Source organism: Stegodyphus dumicola, chromosome 10, assembly GCF_044657685.1.
Source record: "Stegodyphus dumicola isolate Sdum_Otavi_A_Nest chromosome 10, ASM4465768v1".
Lineage (NCBI taxonomy): Eukaryota > Metazoa > Arthropoda > Arachnida > Araneae > Eresidae > Stegodyphus > Stegodyphus dumicola.
The window spans coordinates 136,570,111-136,582,926 of record NC_140777.1 but is presented as its reverse complement, the minus strand read 5'-3'; the positions used below and the strand labels follow the sequence as shown (position 1 = coordinate 136,582,926).

General features: G+C 32.7%; 1 protein-coding gene across 2 annotated transcripts in view; it reads right to left on the bottom strand.

The window, feature by feature from the left end:
- The window catches only part of LOC118192073 (uncharacterized), a 544,392-nt gene that overhangs the window by 209,758 nt on the left and 321,818 nt on the right, over window positions 1-12,816 (bottom strand). The window contains exon 4 of one of the 2 annotated variants that reach the window (XM_085825578.1): window positions 10,106-10,369. The exons of the other annotated variant lie outside the window; for it this stretch is intronic. Within the exon in view, the coding sequence (XP_085681704.1) occupies window positions 10,214-10,369 (156 nt within the window). The 3' untranslated portion in view covers window positions 10,106-10,213. Of the gene's footprint in view, window positions 1-10,105; window positions 10,370-12,816 lie in introns of those variants that run through there. 2 annotated transcript variants of the gene reach the window in all.

Here is a 12,816-nt window from a genome sequence, read left to right as displayed (position 1 = left end):
AAATAAGTGAACAAGCATATATACTTGCAAAAAAACTCACACAAAATATAACAACAAACAGCGCCTGCCATCATAGCGGTGCACTCACTCACTCACATACTATGACTAAGAAGTCAGCCCGTTGCATATCTGCAACAAAAAAAGAGTAGCATGACAAAGAGAATGAGATGTCATGGAAAACGGCAGGAGGAGTTTCAAATATGTTACAAACTGGTGATGCTGATAGGCTAATATGTGACAGATGACGGAAGACGAGAACACCAGTACTTCACCGTCATCTTTGATGGTTAGATAGGCATAGTTCCATGCTTCCTGTAGTGCTAAAATCCACATTCCTCAAAGCGATAGATTAATAGTTACCCCCAAAATAAACCATGATAAGCCATGAATCCTACTCTAACCACACTCCAGAGGTACGTCATTTCACCTATATCTGCGATGAATTAAGAAACGGTTCCCATATCTATTCAGATGCCCTGTTGCAATAGATCTCCAGATTCGTCACCTATCCTAAATCACTCCAACTCGTATATCTTGTTGTCTTCCTCATAAGAAAAGCGAAAAAGTACATCAAGAAAATCATAAATATGAAAATAATAAATCTAATATCGAATCTAGTACTGGTGCTCTTGTCTACTTTCAACTGTCAGCTACCAACTTTGGTAGATATCTTTTGTATGCCTCACCGTATGTAATCAGACAAACAATTTCGATTAGGAAACAGACGGCTTTTGCTACATTAAGTTGCAGAGTAATCGCATTTTTCCTCCTCACTGTTGTAATGTAAGTGGTTAGAGTATTTACCTAGCAATTGGTCGGATTAGGTGTCGAATCCCAGTAAGGATACATTTGATTTTTCATGGGTCTTGCTCTTAGGTACTTACGCTGTTTAAGTGGTTTATAATGTGAAGATTACTGCATTCTCCTTTGCGTGCTCCAGGTGACGTAAGTGGTTAGCAGATCCAATTAACAACTGAAAAATTCGTGGTTCGAATCTCGGCAACGGCAGAATTCGTTCTTAATGTGCATTATTCCTCATAACCTGCGCGACGAGAAAGCATTTCCCAAGTTCGGAATTTAATTCACTAATTAAATGTTTATAAGCTTTTTTTCTAATTATTCATTTTTTTATCAGGTTCATTTTAGAAACATTTTAAAGATCGGCGATTTAGGAAATATATTTCTTTTTCTCTAGACACTTCTAACAAAGTAGCACAGAAGAAAATAAGAGCAGACATCATTAGAGAAGAAATCATACACCATAGATGTAAACAACGAGGAATGAAGTTTCGAAACCTGATCTAAAAAGAAGATAAGATATGCTTCAAATATGGATATACTTCACTCCCTTTTACTCGCATCCGCTTTTAATGAAAATAAATATATAAGTAAACGCTAACAAAAGACCCTATTTCCGTACTTTAAATCTTATAGAATATTTTTTAAAACTAAAATTGGGAAAAAAAGCACGAGTAAAATAAATAACTCTTGTAAGATGAATAGTGTAAATCGAACGTGTTCTCTTGTCCTTAAATCATCATTTCTTAGGATGAGGATTCTTATTTCAAAGCACGAATGGATGGAGGACTGGATTAAAAAAAATAGAAAGCTTTTTTCTTTTTGTACGCTGTTTCGTGAGGATAGTTTTAATCTCATGTCTGTTCCTGGCAAACATAAATTGCAAAAGAAACGATTTAAATTCCTCCCTCTTCTTCTGTAATCTTTCCAACGGGAAAGAGGAAACGGAAAATTAATTTGAGTTGAAAAAAAAAAATATGAAAGTGATTTTTTAGGAGGGAAAAAAATAACCGCTTTTTATTTGTAATGAAAAAAAAAAAAAAAAAAAAAAAAAAAAAAAAAAACTATTATGTCGTATTAAAATAATTTTGTTTCTAAAAGGACTTCTTACTCTTTTAATAGTTGTTACATTGTTAGTTTATTTGGACATTAGATTTGCAAGCACGTTCAAGATGGTTATATATTTCAGAACCCGGTATTGAATATTTTGTAAATAATCTCAAATTTAAAGTATCTTTTTTGCATAAAAAGTCTACAAAAGAGCAGAATACTTTAATATTACATACAGCATAACTTTAAAATGTGCATTAGCTAATGCATAATAAAAAAAAAAAAACTTCTTGAGAAGGTGCTTCGGGTATTATATATGATATTGCAGTAGCATTCAGTCAAATATATTACATTTACACTGAGTAAAGTATTCGGCTGCAGTAATAGAGATTCTAACATACTCTCTGATACCGAAGGGCCCGAGTTTGAACCGCGGAGAAGGCATGGATGTTTGTAAATGTATAGTGTCCGTGGGGCATAGAAGCACTCGATATATAGCGAGATGAAAGTCCTCTCGAGAGGTTAGTAATAGGAGACCCTCGCATCCGTCCCCCCCGGTGTGCTTTCCATCACAGTTGGGGCGGAAATGAGCGAAATCGTACTGACAACCTGTTTGGTGCTCAAGGCTCTTGCCAACGACAGGTGCAATCTTGCACTCCTTGCCACGATAAATTTCGTGAGCTTGTTCTGATATAACTGACAGACAAGTGAGATACGTCACAACAACAACACATACTCTCTGACGGTTACGAAGGTCACCCGAAAAATCCACAGACCAGCTACGTGACACGCTTTTCTTCTCAGTCTATGAAGCTATGTTGAGTGACTGCCACAGTACTTTTTTTATACTTCAGCTTCACTCGCATTTTAAATTCAAACTAATTTGCATTTTAGTGAAGGTCAAAAGAAGAAATAGAAGACGCAGAAGAGAAATGCCATTGAAATAATTTTTTAGATAAAATAAACCTTACAACCAAGGATTAATTTTTAAATTAGTACCGAGCAATATGGAAGGTCGTCAGAAAGAAAGGAAAAAACCTAAATGAATAAAACAACTAAAATAATAAAATAACAAATAATTAAAATAATTCAATAATCAAATTAAAGTTAAAATTTAATAAAATACAAAGACATAAATAAAAATATAATATATTATTAAACTTGTGATAAGTAGTAAATTAAAAGAAACTCGGAATTCATCTTGTTTGGGTCTCAGACTGGATTTACATTTACATTTAAATACTAAGAAATAACTCAGCCAGCCTTTGACTGAATTTAAGCTCTGAATAAATGGTATGACGAATTAGTTAACGTGTAAGCTCTGATTATATGGTATGACTTACTAATGGAAAAGGGTTAAACGATTAAAGTGCCACTAATGTGAATAGACAGAATAATAGATACAGTATAAATATATATAGAAAGAAATTTTAACGGAGAAAACAAAGAGAGAAGAGTACAGCGCTTTCTGACTGCGATGCCCTGCCAATACAAATCTAGCTGCCAAATAAAACGCAACTGGGAAAAAGGATCCCCGAATCCGATCCGAAAACAACGTGAGTACAAACGAAGGGTGTGCACAAGTGACAATTTTCGTCCCAGTAATTGCTTAAGTAGTAGGTCAAAAGACTGCAGAGGCTTTGCTATGGGGGATCACGATGGAAGTTCACGAATAAGGTAATCACTTTTAATACTTTCGGAAAGGAAAGATTTTACCCTGTCTCATAAATTCTTTGCAATACCTGGAAAATAAGCCTTTGATATGTATGTAGGTTTTCTTTCCTTAAAAGTCTGAATCTCCGTCGAAGTGTTTGTTGCTCAGTTAACGTGCATTCAGAAGTTAGAATCTATTTTTAAGATATATTTATTATTAAAGTAAAATTAATCTACTCAGACTCTGTGTTAAAAGTGCTGAAGCGCTTTTATATAGAGCTCCGACGAAGAACGTAAAAGAAGTGCCCGAGCTCTTTTATTTCGGGCTACGGTTCGTTCCGGCTAGAATTACGGTTTACCTCAAAAACGGAGAAGTTCTGAATCCAGGCTCCAGTGGGATTCGGCGCAATTTGAGCTCTGCTTACAACTGAACAGAATACCAACGGCCGAGCGGTAAAGTCGCTGAACACTGGCAGTTCGGTCCGAGGTTCGAATCCCGCAAACGGGCTGGCTGCATGGGCATTTTCGTGGTTTTCCCCATGTGTAACGTGTATACGAGCCAGTTTCCCTTAGAAAGTCCTCCACGGAGGATTTCCTCCCCTTAGGCAGAGAGCCCTCGAGGCTTTGCCATAATCACACACACTTACAACTGAATAGCATATTATCAGCTTGCGGGTACTTGTTCTTACGAATTATCACAATTTCGTTGCCAAGAACTTTGAAGCAGATGAAATTAGAACAAATTTATGACTTTTGATAAAGAGATAAGAATACTGGTAAGATAAGGAGGAAATTTTAAAACTTAATTAGAATTCAGATATGTAAAAAGATTGATGCTATATAGCGCAAATCTTGATAACTGAGCATTTAAAGTTATAGAAATGTAAGTGTAGATAGAGCAAGACAAGAATAATTCCAAGGAATTCTTTATCAAACAAAATTTTATTGATGCAGTGACTGAAAATAATCAGAATCAGTAGGGAAAAAACGAAAATTAACGTAAATGCTATAAATGTTATTTGTAATTAAATATTTTTTTAAGCAGGTCAGCTGAAAGAGTTAATTTTTTACCACACCTGCACATTAATTAAAATTTTGCAGACTCATTTTTGGATTATCTACATTTCCAGTCAGCCATGCATATCCATGGTTTAACTGGCACGGCTAATCGAGAGCATAATGTACAGAGATGCTGAATTAATTAAATTATGCCGACGAAATTTATTTTCTTAACTCATTACCATCATCATAAAGAATAATCTATTCAGTATTAAGTCAGCAGAAGTATCAAGTAATAAAATTAACTTAAAGAAAAGATAAAACTGATTTAAAAATTATTTGATGCTCATATTAGGATTTCAAACTATTAAATTGTTAAGTTATTGAGCAAATGCAATTTTCTCGTTATTACGATTGACTCAATTAAATGTAATCTTCTTCATATCTGCTTCAATGCTTTAAGTTTAGTTCAACGAATTATGAAATATATAATGGGTTTCGGAATTTTGAGCTATTTAAATATAATAAAACAGCCGTTTTTGATATATTCAAGATTTACATTAAAATACAAGACAAATAAAACTCAGATCTTATTAAGCATGGGAAAAAAACTTTTATAAGATAAAACAATGTATAGCATTTTATTTTATACGTATGATTTAGTGACATCAAAAGTATCCAAATCGACATCATACTTCACATACACACATACACAAATACACACCACCAATTTATCTTTCATTGCTTTTATTATATAAATTAAGTAGGCTGATGCTAAGATAAAGTAATAAATCAAAATGATAACAAATGATATACAGTTTTCATTAACTTCATAAATTGGATTTTTTAATTCCGCCGTGCTCGAAGATGGATATTTTAACACATATTTAAGAAGATACATCAGACATCAAGGTACGGAACTAGGAAGGAAGAAAGAGCTAAACTAGTTGCGAATAAATACTTCTTTTCATGATTTCTGACAAGCTTTCCATAGCTCTGTTACTAGCTTTGAGCAGGTCAAAACAATGCAGTTAGCAGAGTAAGATATTGCACCTGCAAAACGTGTAACATCTGGAAACATTTCACTGTGCAAATTACTCAATAAAATATATAGAGCATTAGAGATTTCAGATCTGTGATAAGATATCAAATTAAAGCACTGAGCAACTGATAACTCTGAAAAAGTACCCTAAGTATAATACTGTTCTGTAAGATACATACATTTTGGATTTGATCCCTTAAGATTTAAGATTTTGAATCACTGATAATTCAAATTGGTTTGGTTTATTTAATTATAATAAAATGCTCGAGCATTATTTGCCTAATGAGATGGATAACTTTGTGAAATATTTTCTAAGAGAAACTGGCCGATATACGTGTTACCTTGGGTAAACCGAGAAAATGCCAATACAGTCTGCCCGTTTGCCAAGATTCGAACCCCTGATCGAAATATCAGTGTTCAGCGACTTTACAGCTTGGCTGCTGTTGGGCCTGATTGTTCTAAAAATCTATACAAGAATGGTAATATTGTTCTGTAACTCTGATTCTTGAAACGATTGACTTAAATACTGAAAATGATTGCTGATATTTCAGAAAAGAATCTTCAATGAAATTTTAAACAAAATCTGAAAACTTCAGATTTTATATTGCGAAGTGGCGTTTTTCTAAAGAGGGATTCAAAACGAGATTTAAAAAGCGATGCAGAGATTTAAAGTCATTTAACGCAAAATACCGTTTGATATTGTAACGTCTTTGCGTTGCTACGCTACCGACATAATACCAGGAAGTAATGTAAAGAAACCTTGCGCATAAAATATCCATGATTGAAGATGCACCTGATGTTAAAGTTAATGGTACGCTTTGAAATCGTTGAGTTTGTTAATCAAAAATTTAAAGTTTGACAAAATATGAAATAGTTAATAAAACCAATTCCAGCTTAGCTTCCAAATTTGAGCTTCCAGATGCACATATTCAAATGGAAGACTACGTTATTCAAGAGTTGATGTCTCTAAGTATCGTTGTTTTTTCACCATGCGGAAACATACCTACATTCATGCAAATTCTTCATTATTTAATTTCTTTAAATATAATGCAAAATTTGGTGGCAGCAATTTGAAAAGTGATTCTGACTTTTATAGTGAACTAACGCAAAATGCCAAAACGAAATTTATAAACCTTCTGGGCTAACGCCCTTTGGGCTAATAACTATATAAAATTTAGAAACACTCTGCATTTTCTTAAAACTCTAGAAACACAATTATATCATGTTTCTGCAGACAAATTTCTGTTGCAAGCATTGTTCTCTATACGCAGTAAGAGTTTTACAACATCCGTCAAATAATGGCTTGTTATTGATTGAAACTTGAATTTACAACAAAAGATGTCGAAAAAACTAGTAAAAATATTTCGAATTGATAGAATTTTATTTAAAAATCTTCACCAATCTAAGGTTAATTTTATGCCTAATTTTAAATACAAAATTATATATTAGCAACTGGTCCAAGATCTTTCAGTTCACCGAAATGGTTTTGTAAAACCTTTCTTAAGAAAATATAATTAAGTATGGAAATTGCATATAATAGTTTTGCGAAAGGGACAATGATATTTAATGTGTCATTAAGACTGATGTGAAATATTGCATATTGCAGGTTATAAATTATTTTTGTATGCTGTATTGTTAAGCATATTCAATAATTTGAAAATGGAAATAAAAGAATTTAAAAAGATTTTAAGAAAATATATTAAACATAATATTTTATAAACAGAATCATTAAAAGGTTTTGAAAATAAAATACAAGAATTTGAATTTTCTCATTAATTTCTGAAGGAAATTAAAAAAAAATCAATTTAAATTTTTCTCCCGACATCCTATGGTAGCAAATTACCCTGAAACCTTTAAAATCCTGAAATCCCGTCATAAATTAAAATGCGAAGAATACTAGAAGAATGCAAAATCTTATCGGACTTACTACTCGCAAGAAGTTAAAGCACGAGAGCTGAAGAAAGGTTCCTTGATTAAAGGTTCTTTCAATAGCAATTTTGTAGGTTGAGGTTTTTAGAATAAGACGTCAAATTTTAAAAATTGCTTTTCAGATTGGAAGTTTATGTAATTGTATAGAGATTCCTTGGTAACGCAAATTGTAACATCTCATCTCATGTTTTGACTTGCAAACTTAACTTCAATGGAATTTGAGCTCCCGATTGTGAAATTTTTTTGATTGCTTCTTATATCTATGTATAACTTTAAAACTGTTAAAGGTACTTATGGAGGATATTTCATAGTCCATATCAAACTGCACGATGGAACCATCAAAAAGTGTTGTTCAAACTTACACGTACAGCGGACAACAGAAAGAAAATATTCGAGGACATAATGAATTAACAAAATTTGAGTTCTAAACGTTCGATGATACTGTGATTGCTATTAGAACGCAAGAATCGTTCTGAAAATGATTTTGTTGTTTAATACTAAATTACAAGCACTTAAGATTGATTTCTATTCAGTGTAGCATTAAATTACTGAATTAGATCTAGTATTAAGTTATGAATCTAGATTTAATACTAAACGTAAATACTGTTATAAATGAGTAAAAAAAATTGAGTGGCAAAAAATCAAGGAAAAACATTCTGTTCTTTGATTCAATGATTGGGTTATTTGATTTTCATGGCCGTCGTTAGCAACGCGGCGCCAAGAATATCGCCAAGTTTAAAATACTCGTGTATAGATTTTCTGCCATATCTTCGCAATTACTTTTAATATGGCATCAAAAGGCTTATCTTTCGAAAAGATTTCCACAACATGAATTCCGAAAGATACGATTTTAGATGACGTGGAGCAGTACCCCTTTGCTTTATGTTTCGCCATTTAACATAGTCCCGCAGTCTTTCTACATCTTGGGTGCGAGTACCTGTTGTTGGATCAACACAATTAAATAGCTATAACCAGACTTTTAAAGCTCGTGTCAGTCTTAAAGTCTCGGCAAAAATATGAATATATTGTCAAGATTCAGAATCTGAATTATTAAAAATCTGAATATATCTTTAGTGCGTACTCTGCAATCGATAATATCAGTGTGCTTTCTTCCCTATTTGGAACTTGAATTATGATTTGGAAACTTAAATTGAAAAAATACTGTTAGGATATCACGCGGTTCTTCATATTCAGTAAATGCAATAAACTGGAAAAAACTGATATAATTTGGCGGTTTATCACGGGGCCGAGAAAATTAAGTAGTACCAATGATTGCTACTAGAATACAAAAATTAATGTTAGGAAAAATTTTGTAATTCAATGACAGATTATATTTAAAATAGCCATGGAAATATATAAAAATCCGATTAATTGTTACACAATTCTTAAATGTCCGTTTCTTTCCCATTCGTTTTTCCTTCGCATTGAATTCTACTCAAAATTTGTTCCAAATTTATAAGATTTACCTCAGAATATTCTGTGTACGTCTTCAACTTAAATTGTATAAATAGAGATTACAAAGAGCTTATTTATTAAGTTATATTATGTTATACTGATAAGCAGTCGACAAATTTTAATTTGGAAATTAAATAAAATATTGCATATTGCAAGTATTGGCAATAATTTCTAATTTTGGCAGCAATGTCATATACAAGTAAATTAAGAAAACCGAAAAAAAACTTTCAATGCCTTTATTTCTTTTCAATTTTCAATCATTTCTTTTCTTTCTGTTTGTATTACTTAATTTTTTGAATTTTATTGTAGATGAGTAAAATATGTCTTGACCCTTTTAACATAAAATACATATTACAGCTTTTATACAGTAAATATGTGCTTGTTATGATAAAAGAAATCAATAAAACACTCTCCAGGATTTAAAAAAAAATGGATGATGCAAGTATTATCTACTGAACTAGCTGAATATCAGCAATACAGATAGTCAGTATTGATAAGCAGCTAAATAATTAATTCTGGTGTTCAAGTAGTACGAAGATGAACATGCAATGCAGAATAAATGCAGCTCTAATCTGCGATACATATATGACTGAAGAAATGTGTTTCATAATTAAAGTTATTATTTATTATAATTTTTAATAAATGTTCAAAAGTAAAAACCGTGCTGCGATAAATGCTAATTAAGATGTAATGCAGATGTGTATTAAGAAGCTTGAATAACTGAGGGTAATGCAAAAATTATTTAGAAGTGCATTCATCTTTTATTCGAATTTCAATTTCTAATATCAAAGTACATAAAGCTGCAGCTGTTAATTTATGCTACTCAACCGGGATAGAGTTTAGCGACTTTGACTGCCATGCCGAAGTCCCCTGGTTCGAATCTTGGAGAAGGTATGGATGTTTTTGAATGTATATAGTGTCTGTATGGCATAGAGGAACTCTAAATATGTGGCGAACTGAAAGTCCTGTCGAGAGGGTGGTGATAGGGGAAAAGAGGTGGAAGACCGTCGAGCAAGTCCCCCTCGGGGTGCTCTCCTTCAAAATTGGGGACAGAACTAAGCAAAGAGTCTTACTGTCAGATGTATGATGTCCAAGACTCTTGTCAAGGACAGGCGTATGATGTGTGAAGGATATGGTTCGGTTGTTAATCTTCAAAGACATGACTCCACATTGATAAAATACAACTTTATTAACACTCCTATTCATTAACACAACTATATGTTAACAAAACTATTCGTTAAAACAGAAAAACCTTTGCACAAATATTTGAACATCCTTACACTCGAGCTAAGGGTAATGTGTGTGAGTTCGCTGGTCGCGCTGGGAGTTCTTACGAAACCACCGTAGTATCATCTGGCGGCCAAGCCGAACATAATACTGCCACAGATTATCCCCGTTCCCTAGTGACACAGGCAGGACGCAAAAGGAGTTGATTGCAAAATTCTAATTTAAGAAATACACATTGGAATAAAAGTTATACTTTAAAATGTATGTACAGAAAACAAAAAATACAAAATATATGAATTATAATATACAAGTAATAGTATACTTCAATTTCTATTTGAAATATATAACAATAGAATGCCTATCTTAATTAAACAAAATATCTAAATTAAACAAAAACAAAAATAATGAAAATGAGAATTTTAAGCAACTCTCAAACGTATGCAAAATAAATTAGTCAAGTATTTATTGTAACTTTTGCAGCAGACCACAAGAGAAAAATTTCAATCATAATACAGTGATCAGTTTTTTTTTTTTTTGCGAAAAGGAACGCGACGTCGACTGCAAGTACTTACTTGTTTTGGAGTAATTTTTGAGTCTTCACACGGACATTTTTGTGTGGAATGATACAGTGGGTAGAAAAAGTATTTGCACACCTACATTTTTGTTTGCAATTCATAAAAAGAAGCATTAAGAAATAAATAAATTGGTATTGCCAAATCAGAATAAGTTTAATCATCCAAAACAAACAGAAAAATTACAATAATATAAATAACAATGCTTTTTTGTAGCAAAAATTAAAATATCTCGTATCAAAAAAGTATTTGCACACCTGCATGAATACAAAAGAAATAAAATATATAAGCAAATTTCAAATAAATAATATTTAGTATGCATTCCTTTAGCATCTATTACTGCTTGTAATCTTGCTGGCATTGATTTAATTAGATTTTCTGTAACAGTAGGCTCAGTATTCTATCACTCTTCAATAAGGGCAGATTTGCTTGAAATCTTCCTTTTTCTCATTTTTAAATCCAAAGAATTTCATAAATATTTCAAAGGATTTAAGTCTGGTGATTGTGGTGGAGTGGCATGTTTTCTGGGTACGTTATAAAGCAACCACATACGTGTTATACCGTCTGTGTGCTAGGATCATAGTCTTGCTGAAAATATTACGAATTACTGATACCCAATTTTATTGCACTTTGTGGCAAGTTATCTCGCAACACATCAATATAGGTTCGAGCTGTCATATTCCCATCGATGAAACACAAAGTACCAACTCCTTTGCTAGCCATGCACCCCCAAATCATAACAGAACCTCCTCCATGTTTAACTGTAGGTAACATATTTTTGGTATGAAAAGCAGTACAAGGTTTTCTCCAAACTAATTTCCTGCCATCTGATTTAAAGATATTGAACTTACTCTCGTCGGTGAATATGACATTTTTCCAGAAATCAATTGGCTTATTGATATAGTCCTTACAGAATTCAAGTCTCTTCAATCTATTTCGTTTAGTTATGAGAGGTTTTTTCCTTGGAGATCTCCCATAAATGTTTGCATCGTGCAGGACATTTCGAAAACTTTGGACACAGATTTGAACTCAAGATGTTGAAGCGACATCATTGGCTAAAGTAATTGCACTAATAAATGGATTTTTCGATGCTTCTCTTATGAGTTTTCACTTCATTCGCAGTGAAAGTTTCTTTGAGTATCCAGAACGCAAATTATTTGATGTAGATCCTCTTTCTTTATGACGTTTTATAACATACCGAACAGTAGAGAAGTAATAACTTAGGCCATTTTCACGTAGAGAAACAATTTTTTCTCGCAACGAAATCGGCAATTCAGTTTTCTTAGTTGCCATTACAATTTGAAATCGACAATCAACTGATAACGTTTCTATAACACCTCCTTTTATAGTCTCCTTACGTATGTTATTTACTGCGGGATGACTGTCAAATAATAGCATAAAAACTCAAATTTGCTAAAGTTGAGTTGAGTGTGCAAATACTTTTTTGACATAAGATATTTTAATATTGCTGCAAAAATATTTTTTTATGAATAATATTATATTTTTTGTAATTAATTTAAATAAATAAGCTTATTCTATGTTTTAAATGCCAATTTTTGTATTTCTTAATTCATTTTCTTATGAATTGTGAAGAAAAATGTATGTGTGCAAATACTTTTTGTACCCACTGTAGGTGTATCTATACGTTCCGACAACACATACGCTGGTTTTAAGCGAGCGATTGAAACTGTAATGTTTTTGTTATTTACCTCAATAATAAAATTTTTGTCCATTCGTTTAACAACGGCGTGAGGACCAGTGTAAGGTGGAGTTAGAGCGGGTTTAAGAGAATCGATATGCAGAAATACATGAAAACAGGTTTTAAGTGCCGGACGTATATAAATTGATGGTCGGACACGCTTAGGGGATTGAATCGGTCTAACTGAATGCATGACAGATCGAACATGTGAAGCATAAGATTCAAAAGGAGGTACGAAATTAGTAATGTTCAGCATATTTGAGGGTAATATAAGTGTGGTACCGTAAACAAGTTCGGTACAAGTAGCATTTATATCTTCCGTAATGGCAGATCTGATACCCAACAGAAGTATAAGCAGAATTTCAGACCAGTTTGGATTGTTATGAGCCATT